Source organism: Malus domestica, chromosome 10 (genome assembly GCF_042453785.1).
Source record: "Malus domestica chromosome 10, GDT2T_hap1".
Lineage (NCBI taxonomy): Eukaryota > Viridiplantae > Streptophyta > Magnoliopsida > Rosales > Rosaceae > Malus > Malus domestica.
In genome coordinates, this window is record NC_091670.1 from 38,721,385 (window position 1) to 38,746,020 (window position 24,636).

The following is a 24,636-nucleotide window of genomic DNA, read 5'->3' on the forward strand; positions in this document are numbered from 1 at the left end:
GAGCCGTCATCGCTGCCACCGCCACCACAATCTTCTCAATTAACCAAGGGCCACCAGTGCAAAGAGTTGAAGTCCACCGTCAGGCCTCAAAATGTGGCGAGGAGAGAAGGCGCCAAGCTAGAGAAGACGAATGATAAATCAAACCCTAATAAGCACCGCAATGAATTCTCTGCTTCGATGACGATCGTTCAGTACGTATACAGGAGTCTGGAGCCCGCCTCAACAAGGGGGAGCATAGAGAGGACATCACAGTATCGTTGTATGGTATTCAAGATTAAACATGGTAAAAAAGAACCGACACACAACTGACCTAACCCAATATGTGACGTCGATTGATAATTTCAATATGTTTTTGTTGAATTAAGTAATAATTTAGTATCCCCCCTCAATTAGGGCAAATACTGAACAAAATGCCGTCCTCCGATTCCAAGCATTTCTTTTATGATTTACGGGGTCGTAGCTCTAAAGTCCAAATTGTGGCTGATCCTAGGTATGATCTCTTAAAATTTGTTTGCTTCTCTTTCTGTGAAAATCAGCAACATACAATGTTGAATATTTGCATCTTGCCTTCATTTTTGGTCTGGTAGAAGTTAAATAATTTGTATTACTATGTGATTGAGTTATAAATCTTTTCCTTTATTTCATGCAGAAATTTAGAGATGGATGAATATGAATTTTCTAAATTTTATTCCTGTATAAGGCCTGGCGATTTTATAATTTATTGGCGTGACTGGATTTCCAGGTAATGTCGATTTTGTTCCTTTACACGTCTATTTATAGCAAATTGTTTCCAAAAATTATGAATTAATCTTGAATTTAAATGTTGAGTTCAGAATAATGAAATCACAAAGTTCTTGTGTTTTTTTACCTCCCTTTAAAGTCAATTGAGGCTTGTACACTAATGCAACTGTGCAATACATGGTTTGAAAATCTGAACTTTTGATTGTTCGGACTTATAAAGTTTTGTAGTCTTGTTTCTGTTTCTTACTTCTTTTTTTACGAAAAACTAATAAAGGAGACCTCAGCATTTTCCTAAGATCGTTTTATCACCTTAAGAAATAGTCATCCGGTTTCTCCAAGCCAGAAGGATGCAGGTTTGTGCCTAAATCTCTCACCCTCTTTGTCCCTTGCCCCAGCTTGTTTGCGTTATTCATGTCTGAGATGTTACATTTCAAATACTCGATCAGCTCCTTATCACATGAAGAAGTATCACAATTTTGACATGCGCTTGCATAAAATTTTCTTTTATTCTTTTAGCAAGCTGTTTCTTCACGTATCAAACTGTCATTTGATGTCAAACAGGAAACCCCTTACACATAAGGAGCCAAACAATGTTTTTTCTAGTTGATCAGTTTGTGACCGTCTGTTCTTATTGTTTGACAGGAAAAAACTTTTCTCAGTCAGCAGACCAAAAGACGAGCCATCTTGTTTTGGAACAGTTTTCCTGACAAATTCTTCTTCTCCTCTTGGTCGCGGAACTTTTTATTCAGTCATTTGAAGATTGGAGCTCTGACTTTTGCTCATTTAAAATTGTTCAGCAACTGCAAGTGTTTAATATATTAAGTCAATGCAGCAATCAAGTTCACGCTTATTAGGGTTTGTGGGTATATAAAGATATACAGATAGATGAATACCATGCACAGATACGGATACGGCGACACGATAAATCTCAAATATATGGACATAGACATGGGTAAGACACGACTATTAAAATACAGTAAATTTATGGAAAAAAAAATTACACATATTAAAAACAATATTTCGAATTGATAACGTAACAAAGTATTGTATTCATCAAATTCATATATAATAATTAAAACACAAACATTTACATTATGTTTGGCTGAAGAAATTTAAGATTACTAAGAAATTTTAAAATGATAGAAATTGAAATGATAAGATTTTATTTTCTAGAATTTGTAATTTTTCTTGTTTGGTTAACCTAAAAGAAGAATGGAATTGAAAACGAAATTTGTTATTTTTAAACTCTCAATCATAGAAATTGGGAAAGACTTTTTATATTAGCACCCCACAAAATGTTGAATGCACCCCACATTAAAATTTAATATTAATGACTTATTTACTCTACTATGTAATGACAATTTTGACCTTATTAGGTTTAAAAAATAATAAATTTTTTATAAATACACTACAAATCTTTTTTAACGTATTATTTATTTATTTCAACTATCAAAATCCCTCTCATTCTCCATTGTTGAATAAAACCCTAAGCAATGAAACTATAAACATGTTGATTGAGAAAAATTATTTTTGACGAATGGAACACGAAATCGGTGTTTCGAAAGCTTTGAAATCATTATTATTGTTATTGAAAAATGTTCAAATGAGTCTAAACATTTTTTTTTTAAATCATTCAATTTGAAATCATTCAGCAAACAAAAGTTCATATAGTTTGAAATCATTCGGCAAAATAAAAAATGAGTGTTATAAGATTTGAGAAATGTGGGATTTATAAAAAATGTGGGGTGTGTGTAGAAAATGTAAGATGCATATTAAGAATGTGGGGTGTGAGGGTATTATGGGGAAGGAAGTAGGGTGTATTAAGATAATTTTTAATTGAAAAAGTAAATGTGGGGTGTATTAAGTACGTAGTGTTTATTCAACAATTTGTGGGGTGCTAATATAATAAGTCATTGGGAAATGACACCTATTTACATGGTGGGAATTGGAGGACAAAAATTCCAATTTTTTCTTCCACGCGGAAATTCTAAATTTCTATGTTTATGAATCCAAATAAGGAAATTGGTACATGTGAATTTATAAATTCTAATTTTTATCTAAATTTCAAGTTTATTTTCTTTATTCAAACATAATGTTAGGTTTTAGGAGGATGATTGCATCCCAGGCCCAGGGCTTACAATGCCCTCCTCAAAGGCTATGTGAAGGCAGGTGAACTGAAAGATGCCAAATCCATCGTGTCCAAGATGGAAAAGCGGCATTTCACCGGATGAGCACACTTCCGGTCTGCTCATTGATGCCTATGCGAATGCAGGTAGGTAGGAAAGTGCAAAAATTGTGTTGAAAGAGATGGAAGCTAGCTATGTGCAGCCTAATTCCTATGTATTCGGCTGGATTTTAGCCAGCTACAGCGGCAGAGGGGAGTGGCAAGAGTCATTCCAAGTTTTGAGGAGGTGAAGAGTAGTGGAGTAAGACCCAATAGGCAAACTTTATAGGTTTTAAAAGTTTTACATTTACAAAAATGCCCCAAAATATCTTTTATATTTATATTAAAAAAAAAGGGCAAAAGACTGTTTATTACCTTCATGTTTCGTGGTTTTCAACATTTAGTACATCAAGTTTTTTTCGTCCTAGAGTCATACCTAAAGTGTAAATTTTGGGACAGTCTCATACATCCGTTAGTCAAACTGTTAAGTCTCCCGTTAACTATGACGTGGCGCTCATGTGGACAATGACTGGGCGTCACGTGTCATCCATGTGAAAATTAAAAAAATAAATAAAATTAAAAATATATTTATTTATTAAAAAAAAATAACAAACAAAACCTTCATCTTCAATCCCACCCGTGCCCACCCTCCCATCACCATCTTTGACTCCACGCTCAGGAAGAAGAAGAAGAAGAAGAAGGAGAAGAAGAAGGAGAAGAAAAAACAAAAAAAAAAAACCCAGAAGAAGAAGAAGAAGAAGAAAAAAAAAACGAATATGCCCAGAAGAAGAAGAAGAAGAAGAAGGAAGAAGAAGGAGGAGGAGGAGGAGAAGGAAGAAGAAAAAGAAGAAAAAAAAACCGAATCTGCCCAGAAGAAGGAAGAAGAAGGAGGAGGAGGAGGAGGAGAAGGAGAGGAAGAAGAAGGAAAAAAAAAAGAATCTGCCCAAAAGAAGAAGAAGGAGGAGGAAGAAGAAGAAGGAGGAGGAAGAGGAAGAAGAAAAAAAAAACGAATTTGCCCAGAGGAGGAAGAAGGAAGAAGAAGGAGGAGGAAGAAAAAGCAAAATAAACAAAATAAACAAAAAAACACGAATCTGCCCAGAAGAAGAAGGAAGAAGAAAAAAAAACACGAATCTGCCCCAGAAGAAGAGTAAGAAGAAGGAAGAAAAAGAAAAAAAAAACACGAATCTGCCCAGGAGGAGGAAGAAGAAGGAGGAAGAGAAGGAGGAAGAAGGAAGAGAAGGAGGAGGAGGAGGAAGAAGAAAGAAAGAAAAAAAAAAAAAAAAAAATTTGCCTAGAAGAAGAAGAAGAAAAAGAAGAAAAAAAAATTCAAATTTTTTGGCAGGAAATTTTTTTTGAACCCCTAAAAAAAAAGTGAAAACCCCTTCTTTAAAAAACAAAAAAAAAATCCACGTGGCGCCCAGTCGTTGTCCACATGGGCACCACATCACAGTCAACGGAATACTTAACTGTTTGACTAACGGATGTATAAGACTGTCCCAAAATTTACACTTTAGGTATGACTCTGGGACGAAAAAAAATTGATGTACTAAATGTTGAAAACCACAAAACATGAGGGTAATAAACAGTATTTTTCCCAAAAAAAACCTTGCCGTGTCTGTCCAAATTGTTGATCGTGTATTAGACTCCGCACTTTGGAGTTTCAGAATGTCTGTGTAACATATGTACAAGATGATGATTAGAATAATATTGATAATATGTATTTTAGTATATTTTATACTTAATATAATATTTATTTTCTAATTTAAACTAATCTAAACAGTAAATATAAAAATTGAACTCGAGCACATAAAGTGAGCGCATTTATTCTAGCTAATGTAGCTACGCCCAACTTTTTTAGCTTAAGGAAACTTGTTCCTATGCAAGTAAATTGTTACCATTCAAGAAAAACTAGAGCTTGAAACCTGGCCCTTTTGATTTCAAAGGATCTCTTTGGGCCTTCACATTTAAGAGTACTTGATCTGCTATGTAGCTGGGCTCATCAGAGGGCCCACATAGTTGGTTTTTATTTAAGCAAAAAATAACCAAAGTTTTATTATGTTACAATAACTCTTTTTTCTGGTAACATAATACAAATTTTAATTTCTTACGGGTAGTGTTTTAATATTGATAATTTGATATAAGCGGAAATATCAATGGATAAATCGATATCAATAAGTTGCTTTTGACGAAAATTAGAGAAATTTGCAATGAGGTGGGTATAGCAACTTATTCAGATTTTGTCGAAATTTAGAGATTTTTTTTTAAAATTCTAAAGTTCAAAGCAATGGGTTACGACAAAATTTATTCAGTGAATTGGTAAATTTTATTGATATTCATTGATTTTCCTATATTTTGCCGATATATGGTGAAGTTAGCATTTCAACCCTCTTTCCATATTGACCCTTGATTTTTCAAATATTTAGACAGAAATATAGGCAATTTTGTAGATATTTTAAACATTACTTACGGATACGAAGTGTCAAGTTTGGCATTGTATTCGTTTATTATATTAAATATATATATATATATATATATTCAACCAACAAGAAACATAATTTGTATTTCTTTTAGTTGACTGTAGCCATAGAAAAAGAAGAAATGCATGGTAGACATTAGGTTGTCTTGGAAGAATTATACAAATTAGATATGTTGTTATTTAATTTTCAAATATTTATTTATTTCCCCAAGAGTTTGATAACCGTAATTATTCAAATTACTAATCTTTTTGTCATGGATTGGTGGTAGGCACCATTTTTCATTTAGCCACTCGAATATGCATCATGGACAACAAACACCCTCCCCACCTCCACGCCCTCCCCTCACGTGGACTACAATCATAAAATTATGGAGGCCCAAAACTTCTATCTCGAGCACACACAATAGAGCCGTAGACAGTCAAGTGAAATTCAAGGCATGCAATAATTTGATCTATGTACAACATCGTTGTGGTAAAGATCATAATGTTAGAGAAAACTTTAGCGCATGGCATAGAAGGAGATGTCATAAGCGTCTATACCGTAAAATTGATTTTCGACGGAATAGAAACGACATGTCTGGTGGACTCGTAATTAAAGAATAAGACCCCAATCAAAATGCATGTCCTTATTGTAAAATAGTAAAAAAGATAGCAATGCTCAGGATTATGCAACAGTTGCGTGCCGTAGATGTGTAAAATCAACACCGACCATCAAGTTGATTTTCTCATAATCAGTTGTCAACTTAGCCTAGTTCAAAATTCATGGATCGAGCCTTGTGTGTCGTGCCGTGCCAGATAAATCCCCTTGTATAAGGACAATGATTGTCTACCCTCTCACAAGTACTGTTTTGTGTGATCACGGTTAAGTCACGTTAATATTTTATATTATTTTTTTTTATAGGGATAATAAGACCAAAATGAATAGTAATATAAAATGTTGACGTGACTTAATTGTGACCACACAAACAGGAGGGCAGGGGAAGTGGGAGGGTAGACAATCCTTGTCCCTTGTATAATTCCCCATAATGGGATGGTACATCACGTGTCATTATACAAATGGTGAGATATGTGTGCTAAAAAGTTAATAACTTAAAAAATAAAATTTCCCACAACTTCTATTAAAACACGTGGTGTACCACTTGTATTTTCGTCACAATTAAAAATTTCTCCAGAATACGGGCGGCAAATGTTACCATGCAGTATAGCACATAAAAGCACGTGACAAATTCAATGTTACATGCGATGACGATGTGATAGTAATTGGGAAATTAATTTCCCCAATTTTTTTAGAGAAATGCTAAAGGTCTCTCAAAAGTGGCACTCTTCTTCATACATTATTTGATATCTCATATTTTTAGCACAATATTTTATAATGTTGGCACATGAATTGGTATTCATTATTGATATAGCATAGAGTCTTCCCATTTTTTGTGAAAATCTCCTTTCCATTTCTCAGTTTTTTAACCTTTTAGTAATAAATGGAAGGGTACGAGAATTACATTTTCAAATAATAACGAAAATTATTTCGTAATGAGCTTGTAGTTGAAGTTGTTTAAACTTTAAAGCTTACACTTAGGCATCAATGTTGCTTGTATCAAAGAAAGATAACTTGTCGAAGACATTAAGTGGAGATAAGCTTACTGGGTGGACACAAGGTCATGTTTACATGGATACATATATACTCGTGCCATGTTTATGTCCAACCAAAAATGGGCAATACACAAAATAATATTGCAAGAATAACTCACATTATTCTTTAGAATGAAAATAGTTAACATTCAAAAAGTAAATGAGAAAAAATTAACATTTAATTATTATACATAGAGCAGTGTTAATTATGAATTGCATTTGTGTCATGATTAGGATGACATTGTGTCATGGTATTGTGACATATATTATCACATGTAACAACATCAATGTAGGTATTTATAGTAATATTATAAACCAATCACGCATTGTCATGCGTTTTGAAGTTCTCATTTTATAAATTGGTACCAGCTAGCTAACAAACACGTCTACTTCAAACTTCAGAGTTTTCAAGTACCCTGAACACTAATCCAACTAATGCATTTGACGATTGAGCTTTGTGATTTAGATATACATGAAAAGTTACAATGTTTGGCATTTTACACACTTAACAATGTGAATAAATTTAAGGATATGTTATAATGATATTTTTGTTGCGTGAAAGTTTCTTCTGCCTTTTGAGATAAGTAGGGTTTGAAGAAATGGTTTCATGGATTACGTAGGATATATAGATTGCCTAGGTGTGGTGTAGTCCGCATCATTGTGTAAGACACACGTGTTGGCTTGATATTACTTGGTTGGAAATAAGCTAGCCAGGTCTCAAGTCTCCCTCGTCCTATGAGGCAAGAAAAGGCCCATCCACTCTCCAGATTGCCATCTCCAAAAGACTACAACTTGCATATATCTCTCATGACTTTTCAACACAGAAAGAGCCGTTAGAATTTGTATGTATTTTTGAAAGTAACATTAAGAAGATTAAATTTGTAAAAATAAGGTAAAGAAACTAAATTGTAGATAAAATTTTGTAAATTAAATAACATGAAAATTGATGATACTTAAATGTAGATAAACGTGTTCATTTCTATTAGTGACATATCCTTTAGTTTACAAATTTAGATATCTAGTATTACCATCTTAATTTACATTTACCTTATTAAACAAAAGAGGTTAGTTTACGTTCGGCTGTCCACCAGGAAGTTGCAATTCTCATGTGTTTTTTGAGGTAGGATTTTCTTTCCTGTAAATATTTTTTTTCTTTAATCCCCTCTTCCATATTTTTCTCTTTTTCTTTCTCTTTCAATAAATACGTTAATACAAAATATTGATATTGAATTGTGACTGTTCAAATAAAACAGGATAAGGAAGAAAAGAATTTGAAGATAAGAGAATCATACTTTGCTTTTAGGTCAAACATGTTTGCAATGTTTGCATGTGTTGCTTTGATATTTGAAAAAGAAATTGAGAGTAATGCGACCAACTTTTTATACAAATTTACAAATTATATGATATGTTACAAATAAGAAATAAATATATTAATTAACACTTAAGTTATAATTCAATCATCAACAATCACGTTATACAATTTACATAATATAATTTAAATAATTTTTCTAGCATTACCCAAAAATTAACCTCTCGTTTAGTAAATTGCTTTCCTTTGGCGCGAAAGTTTATAGTCATAACAATAATCGTTATCAATTTGACTTTTAACCTTCCGCGTGCAGTAGAGATATTGACTTATAAAGACTTCTTTTTTTGTCGAAACTTTTAAAGACTCATTTGTTAATATTGCAATGTGACAGCTTTGACAATAAGCTAGTGGTTATTTCAAAGAGGCCTGCTTCTATATATATATATTATTAAATTCTAACTAATTAGACTAATATTTTGTTCAAGTATTTTTCACCAACTAATTGATAAAATAGTGTCCAATTATTTTATTAACACTATATTTGTCGCATGCAGGCACATTTGACATAAAAGTTGTCGCAAAATATTTTTGTTTAAACCAATTGGTCACCATTAGCATAATATGGTTGATTGGTGACCAATAAACTAAACAATGTTCTTAACCAAAACAATTAACAAATATAGCAACTAACTTTATATTATACGTCTTTTTTTTTTTTTTTTTTGGAATTTAGGTAAGTTGCTAGCAAAAACTTGGCCATTTTCTGTGACAAAAAACTTAAACCTTTTTGACAAAATAAAAAAGGGAACTTTAACAAAATTTTTTTAGTACTGTTCACTTTAACGAAAAACCATATTTTTACACTAAAAAGTAAATCCTGGTATTATTCACTTTAACCCTTTATTTTAAGGAAAACAAAGTTTTCAAGTCATTTCTATTAGTTTTCCTAATAAAAAAGACACCGACGAACACAATTTTGAAACATATTTTCTCTAAACTTTTCTTAAGCGTCTTATTCTTATACGTGGCAAATGAATAAATTTAAAACCCAATAATAAAAAATTAAATACAAAATAACTTTTACAAAAATGTATTAGTCGATTTTTTCTGTGAACTTGTAAGGAGCTGCTAATTTTTCTCTTGAATTTTAGATTTTGCTAATTATCCCCCTTAACTTTTTGCAATTATAAATTGTTCAGGGAAGAAATTTGCCAATTGTAAAAGTTCAGGGGGTAATCGGATAAATTAAAATTCAACATGTAATAAGCTAAAATTAAATTTAGAGAATTTTTTTTAAAGTTATCGGGTAAAATTAACAGATTCTTACAAGTTTGAAGAAAAAAATAATAAATAACTCCTCCATAAAAAATAAAAAAAAACACAACATGCCTCTTTAAATTAAAATTTAAACTTTACCAAAAAAAGAAAGAAAAAGGAAAGGAGGATAGTAGTTGAGGGTGTGGAGGGTATATACTCCTACCCTATGAGAACATCCATGTCTCCAACTCCATATAAAATATCTTTTTACACTTACCGCTCAAAAATACGATAAATTAAAATTCAACACGTAATCAACTAAAATTAAATTTAGAGACTTTTTTTTTTTTTTAAAGTTATTGGGTAAAATTAACCGATCTTTACAAGTTCGAAGAAAAAAATTAATAAATAACTCCTCTATAAAAATAAAAATAAAAATACAACATGCCTATTTAAATCAAAATTTAAACTTTAACCAAAAAAAACAAAGAAAAAGGAAAGGAGGATAGTAGTGGAGGGTGTGGAGGGTATATACTCCTACCCTATGAGAACATCCATGTCTCCAACTCCATATAAAATATATTTTTACACCCACCGCTCAAAAATACGATAAATTAAAATTCAACACGTAATCAACTAAAATTAAATTTAGAGACTTTTTTTTTTTTTAAAGTTATTGGGTAAAATTAACCGATCTTTACAAGTTCGAAGAAAAAAATTAATAAATAACTCCTCTATAAAAATAAAAATAAAAATACAACATGCCTATTTAAATCAAAATTTAAACTTTAACCAAAAAAAACAAAGAAAAAGGAAAGGAGGATAGTAGTGGAGGGTGTGGAGGGTATATACTCCTACCCTATGAGAACATCCATGTCTCCAACTCCATATAAAATATATTTTTACACCCACCGCTCAAAAATACGAACTTCCAACAAACCAAAAAACCACGTCCCAACCCAACAATTCCCAAACTCAACAAAAAGCTTAAAACTTCAATCATTCGAATCACAAATAAACAAAAGTACAAAAGATCCTTACTTAAAGAAATCGAGAGAGAAAGGACCGGCCGTCCATTCCCCCAAGGAATGGCAGACTTCGACCCCAAAACCACCGACAACGGCGGCGCTAGCACGCCCTCAACCCCAACCACGACCACAACTCCCGTCCGCACAACCAGCAAAACCAAAAACTGCCCTGCTCTGCTTCTGGGTCGCTTCGAAATCGGCAAACTCCTCGGCCATGGCACCTTCGCCAAAGTATACCACGCCAAGAACATCAAAACCAACGAGAGCGTCGCCATCAAAGTCATCGACAAGGAGAAGATCCTGAAAGGTGGTTTGATCGCCCATATAAAGCGCGAGATCTCGATCCTCCGCCGTGTCCGCCACCCGAACATCGTCCAGCTCTTCGAGGTCATGGCCACGAAAGCGAAGATCTACTTCGTCATGGAGTACGTCCGCGGTGGCGAGCTCTTTAACAAGGTCGCCAAGGGCCGGCTGAAGGAGGAAGTTGCGAGAAAATACTTCCAGCAGCTAATCTCCGCCGTCGGATTCTGCCACGCCCGCGGCGTCTACCACCGCGATTTGAAGCCGGAGAACCTATTGCTCGACGAGAACGGAGATCTCAAGGTTTCGGATTTTGGGTTGAGTGCGGTTTCCGATGAAATTCGACAAGATGGTCTCTTTCACACGTTTTGCGGAACGCCGGCTTACGTGGCGCCGGAGGTTTTGGGCCGGAAAGGGTACGACGCCGCGAAGGTGGATATTTGGTCTTGTGGTGTTGTTTTGTTCGTGCTCATGGCTGGATATTTACCCTTCCATGACCAAAATGTTATGGCGATGTACAAGAAGATATACAAAGGCGAATTTCGATGCCCCAGATGGTTCAGTGCCGAGCTTGTTCGGCTTTTAACCCGCCTTCTCGATTCAAATCCGGGTTCGAGGATTACAATCCCGGAGGTTATGGAGAATCGCTGGTTTAAAAAGGGTTTTAAGCACATCAAGTTCTACATTGATCACGATGATCGGCTTTGCAATGTTCTTGATGATGATGAGGAGGACAGGTTTAGTGATGTGAGCTCTGTCTCGGATTGTATGTCGGAATCTGAGGCGGAGTTTGAGACCAGAAGAAAGATTACATCTTTACCTAGACCGGCCAGCTTGAATGCATTTGATATAATCTCGTTTTCTCCGGGGTTTGATTTGTCTGGGTTGTTTGAGGAGCGGGGAGAGGAGGCCAGGTTTGTGTCGGGAGCCCCTGTTTCGACCATCATATCGAAATTGGAGGAGATTGCGAAAGTTGTGAGCTTTTCCGTGAGGAAGAAGGATTGCAGGGTGAGCTTGGAGGGGTCTAGGGAAGGTGTGAAGGGGCCATTGACAATTGCAGCGGAGGTATTCGAACTTACGTCTTCGTTGGTGGTGTTGGAGGTTAAGAAGAAAGCAGGGGACAAAGCTGAGTACGAGCAGTTTTGTAATACAGAATTAAGACCCGGGTTGCAGAACTTGATGGTTGAGGAGAGTGCCGCCGGTGCTGCTGCCGTTGCTTCCCCTCCGCATCTGCCTTCGGATACCGAGTAGGGAAGAAGAACGGGAAATCGGTACGATTTAATCCCTTGTTTTCTGATTTTCTGAGGCTAATGTGAAGGTTCCTCTTTCATTGATTTTTTTTCAGTTTCTTTTGGTGGTTGTTTTTGTTTTTGTTTTGGGAAATAGATGGAGCTTTTGGATACTTGTTATGTAATGCATGCTATGTTCTCGTATCGAGAAAGCTATAGATTTTACTACAGAGAATGGAATACAAAATTTCTACTTATATCTGCGATTTGTTGGTGGTGGCTGAATGTATGAGTGTATATGCTTTACATTACTTATGCATTACTTATGCTATAAAAACTCATTTTGCGAATGATTTTGCACTCGTTGATGTTTTCTGCAATCTTGAGTTAACGAACGACTTTTAAGTGGTAGTTTTGAGTTCACTTGAGTCTCTTCAGTAAAGACGAGAAAGACTTGCCTACACTGGATATGCCATTGTGGTGGATGTTATGTTCATACCTTCCATACATAGGTGTCTGGATTCGACCTAGTTAAGTCGCATTTCGTTAGATAGCCCAGTTCCCTTCCTCTCTTCCATATGGCGGCACTTTTAGGTCAAATATATTTTTTATTTTTTTTTATTTTTTTTCTGCAAGGAAAAGGAGAGGTCAGTTATATCACCATAGTTAGGTGAAATGGTGGGGATAGAAAGCATGTTGCTTAAATACTGGTAGTTTGTCTGGTTCTCTGGATATAAAGCCATGGACCACTTCGCTGCATTTTCATGGACCATCAAAGGGTGGTTATTTGTTTGATGGGTAGAGATACTTAAGGGACGTTGAATGGATAAAATTTTCATTGTGATCGGAACACCGATGATACACCACGTGTTTTTATATTAGTGGTGGAAAATTAATTTTTTAACACTCATATCTCATCATTTATGTAGTGACACAGTGATGCGCCATCTCATGTTCTGATTAGATTAAAAAATCTCTCCATTGAATGAATGAAGGTAGGAAAAAGGCAGATGAAGTTCATGATCAATGTTATGGATTTTATACTTGGAGGAAGATGAGGAGGTAATCTATCACCATTTTGTACCATTTGTACCATTTGTATATAATCAGTGACGTCAAAAAAACTCTCTACATGGCAAATAAGAAGTGGATGTTATTTTATTGACTAAAATGGTTCTGTCTTGTTAATGCACCTTGCCTTTTTCTACTGGAAGGAACGAAAATATGTCATATTATCAAATGTATACGATCATGTCTCATCACGTGATCTCTTTTAAAAATGATAACGCCGAAGAATCCATATAGGCAAACATGTAGTGAGATTTCATAGTTTTTGGTTTGTCTATATATTTACATACCTTAAATTATTTCTCACACATTTATTTTTATTTTTTTAATATTTATAATATTTTTTGACACACGAAGACTTGATAAAAAAATATTAAAAAGTTAAAAGAGTGTAAGAGAAGTAATTTAATGTGTGTGACTATAATATTTCTTTTCTTTGTGCACTTCTCTTATTTTTGTTCTTTGTTTTTTATTTATTCAATTCTGAGTTTAAAATTTAAAAAATACTGAAAAAAGAAAAAATAAGAATGCGAAAATACTTCTGACAAACGGGGAAATGGTGTGGTATTGTCTTGATACGTCTGCCAATGGATGCCCTGCCTTTTTCTACTAATTTTCTAAATTTTGACACTTATATTTCATCTTTTTGCGATGGCAACCACCATGGATGCTGATGGACAACTTCTTGTCGGTATCGTAGTTCTACAGAGTTCTGGGGCCTTGTATAGGAGGTTGATTGTCTGCCCTTTCATTTTTATACTCTTCTCATCTCTTCTTGTTTTATGTGATCACGGTTAAGCCACGTTAACATTTTATATTCCTATTACTTTTTGTTTATTATTTTATATAAAAATCAACATAAAATGTTAACGTGACTTAATCGTGATCACACAATCAGAAAAATTAAAAAATATATAAAAATAGAAGGATAGACAATCCACCTCCCTTGATTTCACGGTACCGAATGAAGGTCCCATTTCTGTCACGCAGTCTTATTAGAAAAATATATATCACAAATAGTACACAAGAAATTTCCAAATCTTTTGTCTGTCGTTTACAAAATATGTATAGGGATAATCATCTTGTTTGCATGGACGAAATTTAACCTTGTTAAAAAAACATGCAATAGGGTCCGGCTGATTTTTTGGGTTTTACCAAAACTCGTGGAGAGTGATAAGCTGACTAGCTCAAATCTTGTGTTTTATGGTGGCAGAGCTTTCAACCAAAAGCCTTATTGGTCATTGAACACCAACTCACCACGACTTTAGTTTTTACTCAAGAAAGTCAAAACGATAAAAGGTTATATTGGTCTGGTATATTTGGTTGATTACGGAAGTGTGTGCTCCGTTCTGCTTGGAGTTTAAATCCCCTTGATAGTTTGAATTAGGTTAGGAACAAGTTTACCATTTTATAAGCCAAGTTCTTCAATACTTGTTTCAGTGGTTATTTTTACTAGGTTGAAGGAAGTTTCAGATGTTATATATATATAAATAATAAGTTCGATACCTAGGTGTTGTTTCTTTTTTGGGTTGGAGGAGATTTCATAATAGTTATATATTTGTACAATTTTAATCATAACTTGTGTGGTTCGATGCCATGTGTCTGTTTTTTTAAGTGGAGGAGGTTTTCCTAATGATTATGTATAAATATTTGTACATTTTTAAATCAGAACCTGTGGTAAACCAAAACCTGGATGTATTGACTTGTAAAATATTTTTGTAAATATTTTGGATTGAAATAACAACAAAACGTTACTTAATATAGTTAAGATTTTTTTTTTGGGGGGGCGGGGGGGGGGGGGGGGGCGGCGGTGGACAAACAAAATAGAGAAGTTGGAAATGTAGAATCAAATGGCAAAAATATTAGTTAAATATTTGACTAGTGACCGACCGCTACAGATTTCCACTTCCATGACAAAACAAGAACCAAAACTCCACATGCAAGACGTGTACAAAAAACCAGAGAGAGTCGTCGATGAAAAAAACAAATCATTATTAGGATGATGATGATTAGATATCAATTTAGGTGGATTGTAGAAATTAAAAGTCGTCATCCATGACTTTATAATCTGTTGATCTCTGAGGTTGGCTTTACAGATGTTCTTCTTCTATAATCTCTGTGCCACCTCATGGATGTGTCTCTCCAACAATAATTTAGGGTTAGGGTATGACTGGTAGTTGCCTTACTGCCTTGGTCTTAGATTCTTAGGTCATCTTCAACTGAGGGCTGGTCAGAGGATTCGTTTTAACCATTTGGTCATTCAAGATATTAATATTGTAATGAACAGTACATGGTCATATTTGTCTCCATCTTCACCCGAGGGCCAAAGAGCCATAGAGTTCGTTTTAGCCCTGTCACAAAAAACCGTCTCCAACCGAGGGCCAAACATAATTTATTATTTAAATTTAAAAACCACAACTTAAACTTAAAAATTACAACTTATATTTAAAAACTACAACTTAAATTTAAAAACGACAAATTAAAATGGTGTAGGAATGGTGAAAATTTTGTGAGGAATGGTGAATGAATGGTTTAGGTATTTATAGGGAAAAAACTTAGAATTTTTAAGAATTAAAAAAAAAGGACCAAAAAACCACAAAAAACAAAAAAAATTGAATCCAATGGTAACTGGCGTCAGATAGCTGTTGGATTCAAAATTTTGTTTCAGCATTCTTGTCAGATATAACCGACAGGAATATATTTAATATAAATTTATTCCTATCGGTTATATCCAACAGGATTGCTGGAATTTCTGGCCAGCCCTGGGCTGGCTACATGCGGCCAGCCCTTTGGCCATTTCAGATTTTGTGGGGCACACGAGCCCTCTGGCCTAGCCCTCTGGACCCTTTGATTGGAGATGGCCTTAGCTGTTCTCTTTCTATCTTCTTCCATGGAGTTTGCAATTTATAATTCGATTTTCTTTTAGGGTTTGTTCAGATGGACTTTGGTTTTCGGTGGAAAAAGAGAGTATTAAAATCTCTCTAGTGAATCTATGTTTAACAACTGATAATATTAGTGAGAAAACATTTAAGAGATTATTTGATAATCATTTCGTTTGTTAGTTTTTAGTTTTCATTTTGTGTATAGAAATCAAGGGAAAGTATGTGAGAGAAATAATAAATGGAGCAGTGAAAGTTCTAAGATCGGTACTAATTTAACCTAGAGTAACATTGGGACTGCTAACAAACGTTTGCTCTCAAATAATATTTTGTGTAGTAAAAGCAAACTAAAACCACACTTTGATTCATGCGGCAACAAGATGAAAAATATAAACTGACTTAACCTAGGGCATGCAGCACATGAACTTTCTCTCTGTTTAATGCGTTGCTGCTAGACGGAAACAACCTAAATTCATATTAGCAGCAGCTTTTGGTTTTTTTTTTTTAAACAAAAATGGCAGCGGCATTTTTTCTTTTTAAAGTATCCATCATCTATACTATAAAGAAGTGTGTAAAAATATGTTCTAAATAGTATATCCTCATCCATCAGATACCCTACAAGAACATGGGTTCAATAGAAAATATGGATTCCAAAATATTCTAAGTAAGCATGATAATCATATAATAAGGTAAATCCAATTTACTCACCAAACATTTCATAAAACGTGCTCATTAAATCATGCTTTTCATGTATGCATTTATACTATTAAAACATGCATTTTAGAAGGGGTCCACTCACATATATTCTGTCGTCATAGAGCCATACAATATAGGAATGACAGAATTGTCGCTAATATTCACACCTAAGCACATAAAGGATACAATCAACAAAACTATACTCAAATGATTGAATTTGGGAAAATAGATGTTATAAACGGGTCCAGGACGTCGAAATTAGCCTAGAAGGGTCCCAGATGAAAACTCAAAAAAGTCAAAAAGTCAACGGGTTGGGCATAGGGTCCAAGGGTTTTGAGCTTGGGTTTTAAGGCTCAAGGGTTTTTTTTTTTTTTTTTTTTTTTTCTGGGGTCAAAGGGCCCATGTCCAAGGGTCTAGTGGGTTAGGTTCCAATGGGTTGGATGCAAAGGGCCGAAGGCCTAAGCCTACATAGTCCTAAGGCTTGGGTCCGAAAGGGTTTAGGGTTTCCAATTGGGCTGGGCATTGAAGCTTGGTCCGATTGTTTTTGGGTTAATAAAATAAAAATAACAATAATTAAAATTAAAAAAGGGTTTGGGTGTAAACGGGCCTAAGGTCCAAGTTCTATACACTGCCCAAAGGGCCCTGGTTCGATGGGGGAAACGACACCGGAGCTTCCCCAGCTTCGGTCGACGGCAAACTACTAGCCTATGGTGAAAGAGATAGGGTGAAGGTTAGGAGGCTGCCACGTGCCAGCGTGAGGGAGGAGGGAAATCTAGATGGAGGGTCCGGATTAAATTAGGATAGGGGACCAAATTGTAAAAATTACATAACTTTGGAGAAAATGTAACATTACATAATAATTTTGGGGAGGGGTTTTACAAGCGTTTTGTTTAGGAATTGCCAATATTACTTTAACAAGTAGGAAGCAGTGAGCTGCTTAGGTTTAGGGTTTAAGGTGCCATGGCCGATCCACAAAATGGACTTTTTACGTGTTTAGATTTAAGAACCATATTTTTCAACAAGGGGATGCTTGGGATACATAAAACATCCTTTTCCAAGTTTTGTGTGTGGAAATATGGAGGGAAATATAGGAATAAGGGACATGTGGATAAGAATACGTGGTAGGATCGAACACCAACTTGATAATCAGCGGTGGACTTTCAGTCTTTTAGATACTGTGAAGATAATGTTTTCTGATAGCAGTTAAAGCTTATATTCTTTACACAATTAAGGAAAAGAAGCACATATAATCACATGGATTAATTGGACGTTGAATGGGTTAATCTCTTCTCTAATGCAGCCAAATCTTTTGCTAATCCTTTCCCACGTTAAATGGCAGCCGATCACAAACCATTTGGTGTCCTTGTGATGACAACAATGATGTAATTACGTGTGATTAAGGGCAAAGGGAAATTAGGCTAATTAAGCACTGTTTACATGCCGTGAACAGTAGATTTTTATGTTGGATAATGACTAAATTTGACAAGGTGTATTTCATGAGCGAGAGGTCTCGATTTGCTAGTTAAAGTAACAGACGGTGATGGTTCTGTGTATCCTACCCTCATACCTAATTACAAACCACTTATAAATCACTGGTCTAGCATTTCGGTTGATTTGGTCATAAATTAACTTATCAACTTGTTTACTGTTTTTTTAGGAGAGATTCTTGACTACAGCAGCCCTCTTACAGAGGAATTACTGTGTGCGACCAGCCGTATGTGAGATTCCTCATACGGGTTGTCCTGAGTGATATAAAATTGCAGAAGATTCTGATTTTGTATTATGGCCGCACAAACATACGTGATCCTTTGGTTAGAGACAATACCTCTCTTGTTGTAGGGTTCTTTTCTTTTTGGTTAAAGACATCGAAAATTCTAGAGTACAACCGAGATATATCAAAAAATTAATCTCTTTCACACACATGACTAAAATTCTAACATGATAGTAGTTTAAACGTGGTTGCACATTTGCCTTTCTGTACTTTCTGCGGGAGCTGTTTTGCTTAATTTTTTCAGGATGAGTTGTGGAAAAACAGCAAAGATGGATATCTATTATCCTCATTCCCTAAATCATGTCACTCCAAAAGTTTAAATTGAAAGAAAAACAAGAACATATATAATTAGTCCATAGCTTGCTCTTTAAATATGCAATTGAATACCCAAAATTTTTCCCTTTTGGTGCTACAAGTTTAAACTAGTGATTCTATATAGAGTAAATTGTAGCAATGGTCCCTGAATTTTACTCAAATTGGAGCAATAGTCCCTCAACTAAAAATACATTACCATTGGTCCCTCAACTTATCAAAATATGTAGCTATAGTCCTTTTCATTAATTTCTTCAAAATTTTGTCAAAATATGTTATGTTGGAATAACCATTTATTTAATTAGGGTCCCTCAACTCATCAAAGTGTGTAATTATGGTCATTTTCGTCAACTACTTAAAAAAATTTGTCAAAACGAGTTATGTTTGAAGGACCATAGCTACAATTGGGATAAAGTTAAGGGACCATTTCTCTAGTTGAATTAAAATTAAGGGACCAAAGGTAATGTATTTTTAGTTGAGGGACCATAGCTGCACGTTTTAATGAGTTGAAGGACCAATGGTAATGGATTTTTAGTTGAAGGACCATTGCTCCAATTTGAGTAAAGTTCAGGGACCATAGCTAGAATTTACTCTTCTATATATCATCGATCAATCTGCTACATGATTGCACATTTTTCAGAACATGCATCCTGCACCGCGCTCAGTCTTCAGTTGTGCACCAGATGACCAGACTAGTAATACCTCCGTCTCTCCCTTTACAAATTGATCTCGAATTCGAAACAAGTACAACATATAAAGCGGATTAAAGAAGAAAAAGACTGAAAAGATTAAGAAATAAAGATGAAAACGCATTGAAGACACAAATTAAGAACAAGTTTTAGATAAAAATAAGCACTTCCTTTGTATCTAAGAAACGAGTTCAGGCGCTACTACTGGCGGTGGTGGCTGTTGCTGCTCTGTTCCTTGCCAAGTCCATACTATATCCTTAAGAGAGGGTTTCAAGTCATGGTCACAGAACTCCATGTATTCCAATGTGTCCCCAGCCGTTTTCTTCATCTCCACGACATGAAATGAAGGCGTGACCTCGAAAATCTCAGCATCGATGCCTAGCTGCCCTTTCCTGCCTTCCTTGCTACCCTGCAGTTTAAGGGTTCCATCTTTTTTCATGCATTTGAACCTCTCCGTCTGTGCTATGGCTTCGAATTTTGAAACAATTGTCGCGGCTGGTTTTGTGCTCGTGAATCGCGCCTGTGGTCTGTGATTCATATCCTTCTCAAACAAACCGGATAGGTCAAAACCTGGTGAGAGAGATATGATGTCGAACGCATTGAAACATGTTGGCCTCATGGAGCTTGTTCCTGCTCCGCTAGCATTACCTTCTCCAGCTGAATGACTTGTTGATGCAAATGCCTCATGGACGTCGCGGATTGAGGTGCTGGGATCACACGGAAGGGCTAAAGGCGCTTCGATTTGTTTAAACCCCTTCTTGAACCAACTATTCTCCATGATCTTGTCAACACTTATTCTTGAGCTTGGATTTGGATCAAGAATCCTCGAAAGAAGCTTACTTACTTCTGGGGGAAACCACTGAGGGCTCTTGAAGTCTCCTCTGCTGATTTTCCTATACATTTCCATGAGATTGGTGTCGTGGAATGGCAGGAAACCGGCCAGTAGAACAAAGAGGACAACCCCACAAGACCATGTATCTGCCTTTGCGCCATCATAACCTTTCTTGTTTATTACCTCCGGTGCCACATACGCTGGCGTTCCACACGTGGTGTGGAGGAGGCCATCTTGTCCCCTAGACTCCCACAATGCGCTCAATCCAAAATCCGAAACTTTGAGGTTTCCATTCTCATCCACCAAGAGATTCTCTGGCTTGATGTCCCGGTGATAGACCCCTCGACTGTGGCAGTAATCAACAGCCCCAATCAGTTGCTGAAAGTATTTCCGCGCCACGTCTTCCTTGAGCTTCCCTTTGGCAACCTTGTCGAAAAGTTCCCCACCTTTCACGTACTCCATGGCAAAGTAAATCTTGGTCTTGCTGGCCATGACCTCAAAGAGCTGAACCACATTCGGGTGCCTAACAAGGCGCATCACGGAGATTTCCCTCTTAATCTGATCAATCAATCCGACATGCTGCACCTTCTCCTTGTCGATTATCTTAATCGCAACGCTCTGGCTGGAGCTCAGGTTTCGGGCATGGTAAACCTTGGCAAATGTCCCCTTTCCAAGCAACCGTCCCAGCTCGTACTTGTGCATCAATATGTTTCCTTTTTTCATCTCCATACTTTTTTCTTCGGATTTTTTGAAAACCATGCCTCAAAATTCACCACACAAACAGCTGATGGTGAAAAATGAAACAAGATTAGTAATATATGTACATGCAATCAAGATTCACTCCTTGAATGCAGTAGGGTATATACATACATGCTCATATTCAAACAATTTCTCGTGCGGCCGGCCTAATGATCGATGAAAATTTTTTCCGAAAATCGGAGGAAAGTAAGGACCGGATCAAGGGACACAAGGAATTTCAACTCATGCATGCCAAAAGGCAGGATGAGGAAAATCCCTTGTGGAATGCAATCAGAGCACAAGGAGTTCAACCCATGCCAAAAGGCTGCATCCTGAAGACAACCTTTGTGCAAGGACAGACCGCACTGCGAACATCCTTGTAATTATGCTTCCAAAAACGTCTCTTAATAGAGAGACACCCTCCGATTGCAATATTATTCTGTTTTTGCAAAAATAGTAAACAAGTTTGGTTGCTCTTTATGCCCCGTGCTCAAGGACTGGAGTCATTTGGGCCTCTATGTATAGAAATAGATCCTTGGAGAAATTACTATCATAAGAAAACGATAATTCAACAACAAATTACTATAAATAGCCAATACACCAGAATTTTACTCTCTTTACATTTGTAATTTTGGACACTTAACCTTCTATAATACGATAAATCCAAACTGACATGTTGTATGATCCGCGATAGTCTGGACTAATAGTTGAGCTTAAAACTCCACCAAATATCATTCTTATTTTTGCCAACTAATATCCTCAAAATAAAAAAGACAATGTTGGTAGGATATCCCTAATTTGTTCACAAACTGATTAACGGAAGCATGTTCAATCAGGGTGGTGCAGAACAATGGACCACAATTCAACTCATGCCAAGCAGGATGTCCACGTGGGTGCCATGTGGGAATCTTGTGTGTGGCCCACATAGCTTACTATTGGCCACAAAATTGATGCTGTGGAGGAAGAATTAAGAGAGCCCTATGGAGATAGGGTGGTTGTAAGAGATGGTACAAGTTGGTCCACAAATACATGGTGCCAGATGAAGTGAGTTCAATCAATGGTCTGACCAAGGAACAAAGGGTTGCACTAAATTTCAACCACAAAGTCCACTCTATCCACAATGGGTTGTTTTCTTGCATCCCTGTGTCTTATATATCTTCTTTGCCTAGAAAAAAACTCAAGGAATATTTTGCCTGATCGTGATATCACTAATTCATATATTATGGTATAAATGAATGATATAGTTAATTTTGTTCACTCCATTTGGGAATGACAAGTGGTTCACATTTTTTTTTATCATTTTATAGTACCCATCCAATTAAGCATGTTTTAGTTTACAATCAAACACTATATCTAATGATATTTTTTCTCAAATTGTAAGTGTGAGATTATGTTGACTCACATAAACGACAATGACTATTTGGTATTTGTGTTGAGTATGAGACTAGTTATAAGCATGGACGGAGCCAATGAAGGCATACTAGGGGCATATACCCCTACTCAAGTGATTGGTTTGTTAAGTTACAGACTATAATTATATAATATAGTAATATACACGCGTTATATTTGAAAAAAAATATAAGTATCTAACATCCAACATATCTTCATATTGTATATACTTCATATCAATTACTATATGAGCAAAAGCACTCTTTTTCTATAATTCAAACTGAAAAACCTCTCTCACACGTAATCATGTATTAATATTTTTCTTATCACTCTACCACTTTCCAATACTACACTGAAATTTTTGTAACATTGGAAATATGATACATCATCATTTGAAAATCATTCCTATTATCTATTGGGTAGCTATACTATAATAAGGTTTTTTTAGTTAATTTTCGGGTTGCCCCCACTAGAAGAAATTTCTAGCTCCGTTCCTAGTTATAAGATCAGATGCTTAAATGTTTATCAAGAGATTTTTGACCCAATGTTTATTGAGAGATTAGGGTGTCATTGAGGGCCAAGGATTTGTTGTCCCTAATTTCATGTCTCATTTGTATCTCCTTATTAGTTTTTTGACATGTGTCTCTCCACTTGGCTCTAAAATTAACACCACTAACAATTTATATATAACTATATTAAAAAAAAACACTAAAGAATTGCAGAAATCACCATTCACGCCCAAATCCCCTGCGGGGCCTCCGCTTATCACATCCTACCGAGCCTCTTCTCCTCCATCAGGCCGTTCACGCCCAAATCGCAGTTCGATCAGCTCTTCGTATTAATAGGTAAATGGCAGCAAATCGATTTTTAATCCTTCTATGGATGCAAATGGATGTTTAATCCTTCTATGGGCAGCAAATCATTGTTTAATGGGGGAGTCCTAATTAGTTCACGCCCAAGTGTAATCCTATATGGCAGCAAATTGACCTCCAATCGCAGCCGCTCATCTCGCCCCTCAGCGATTTGAAGTGGTTTGAGAAGAATCTCGGACAAGATTAAGACATTGAGGGTGCGTTTACTAATTCGTAATCAGATTGAGGGGAATTGAATTGAGGAGGAATTGAATTGAGGGGAAATTGGAATGAGCTGGAATCAGAATTAGATTCTTGTTGAAGTTGTTTACCAAAATTGTCTGGAATCGGAGTAGAAATGATATTGATCTATATAAACTGTTTACTAATTCATATGAATCGGAATAAAATCTAATATAATTACTAAAGTACCCTTGCTTAACTAATGTATTTTATTTGCTAATTATTTTTAGTAAAACTTTTACTCTTTCATTTTTTTATCTTTAGAGAGATTTGTTTAGTACAAATTTAATATGAAATAATATTTTTTTAGTACAAATCACCCTAATTTATATCCTCTTCTCTCTCTCCCCCCTCTCCCCAGTCTTTATCAGCAGCCGCATGATACCCACCACCATCCTCTCCAATACCCACCACTACCACCGTCTCTCCTCCCTCCCTCCTCCCCCATCCTCTTCTCTCTCACCCTCCACCGCCTCAACTCACTCCCCCTCACCCACAAGACTCTCCTCATCGCCAACCACGTTCTGCTCCTCTTACTATGCGAAGAAGATCAGCACAACCCGCAAGGGTTGCAAACAATATCCCTTGGTTCGTTCTCCCCCCTCCCCCCATCCCAATATTACTTTGAAGCTTGAGGGTATTACTGGTACAAAACTTGGATTCCTGATGAACACAATTTCCAGGAATCCAAATCCCTCCTTTCACCCAAGAATCCCACTTCGGCCTTTGCAGGAATTGAATTCTTGATTTTATGCGGGTCCCACTAGTTTTTTGATTCCTGAAGTTTTGGTAAACACTTGAATGAATGGGGATGTGTGCAATTCCGTTTCCTATCATTTCATTCCCCTTTGGTAAACATGCCATGAAGGTGGTCGTGCAAGGGAAGGAAAAGGTTCTGGAAATCAGGGGCTTTGGCGATGACGGTGAGGACGAGCAGGCATACTTTATTTGACTGTTCGTTTTTGGGTGTGGTTGCCGGTGTTTATTTGACTGTTCATGTTTATTTTTTTGTAATTCTGTGGTTTTTTTTTTCAA

At 35.9% G+C, this 24,636-nt stretch overlaps 3 protein-coding genes across 5 annotated transcripts; 2 read left to right on the forward strand and 1 right to left on the reverse strand.

Annotated features, from left to right (window-relative positions):
- LOC103412458 (uncharacterized) lies at nt 1-1,591 on the forward strand. The gene is made up of 4 exons (XM_070806582.1): nt 1-283; nt 394-490; nt 650-742; nt 1,384-1,591. Exons 1-4 carry the CDS (start codon nt 178-180, stop codon nt 1,496-1,498), a joined length of 411 nt encoding a protein of 136 aa, XP_070662683.1. The 5' UTR covers nt 1-177; the 3' UTR covers nt 1,499-1,591.
- An 8,802-nt stretch (nt 1,592-10,393) lies between these two features.
- LOC103422372 (CBL-interacting serine/threonine-protein kinase 12) lies at nt 10,394-13,304 on the forward strand. Of its 2 annotated transcripts, none has more exons than XM_008360422.4 (2): nt 10,394-12,175; nt 13,063-13,304. In XM_008360422.4, exon 1 carries the CDS (start codon nt 10,665-10,667, stop codon nt 12,153-12,155), a length of 1,491 nt encoding a protein of 496 aa, XP_008358644.3. In that variant the 5' UTR covers nt 10,394-10,664; the 3' UTR covers nt 12,156-12,175; nt 13,063-13,304. The 2 variants fall into 2 exon arrangements, with proteins under 2 accessions (XP_008358644.3, XP_008358643.3); XM_008360421.4 differs by having other exon boundaries at nt 13,129-13,304.
- A 6,132-nt stretch (nt 13,305-19,436) lies between these two features.
- LOC103446313 (CBL-interacting serine/threonine-protein kinase 20-like) lies at nt 19,437-21,610 on the reverse strand. Of its 2 annotated transcripts, XM_070805591.1 has the most exons (2): nt 21,286-21,610; nt 19,437-21,103 (listed from the first exon to the last, which is right to left on the reverse strand). In XM_070805591.1, the coding sequence occupies exon 2, from the start codon at nt 21,101-21,103 to the stop codon at nt 19,727-19,729; it is 1,377 nt and encodes a 458-aa protein (XP_070661692.1). In that variant the 5' UTR covers nt 21,286-21,610; the 3' UTR covers nt 19,437-19,726.
- Nucleotides 21,611-24,636: the final 3,026 nt, after the last annotated feature.

Bases quoted from the DNA above. Each gene is read 5' to 3' on its own strand.
- LOC103412458 (XM_070806582.1), top strand. From the start codon at position 178: ATGACGATCGTTCAGTACGTATACAGGAGTCTGGAGCCCGCCTCAACA. The intron at 284-393 runs GTAAAAAAGAAC...CCCCTCAATTAG, and splicing joins GGTATTCAAGATTAAACATG to GGCAAATACTGAACAAAATG. The intron at 743-1,383 runs GTAATGTCGATT...ATTGTTTGACAG, and splicing joins TGGCGTGACTGGATTTCCAG to GAAAAAACTTTTCTCAGTCA.
- LOC103422372 (XM_008360422.4), top strand. From the start codon at position 10,665: ATGGCAGACTTCGACCCCAAAACCACCGACAACGGCGGCGCTAGCACG.
- LOC103446313 (XM_070805591.1), bottom strand. From the start codon at position 21,103: ATGAAAAAAGGAAACATATTGATGCACAAGTACGAGCTGGGACGGTTG.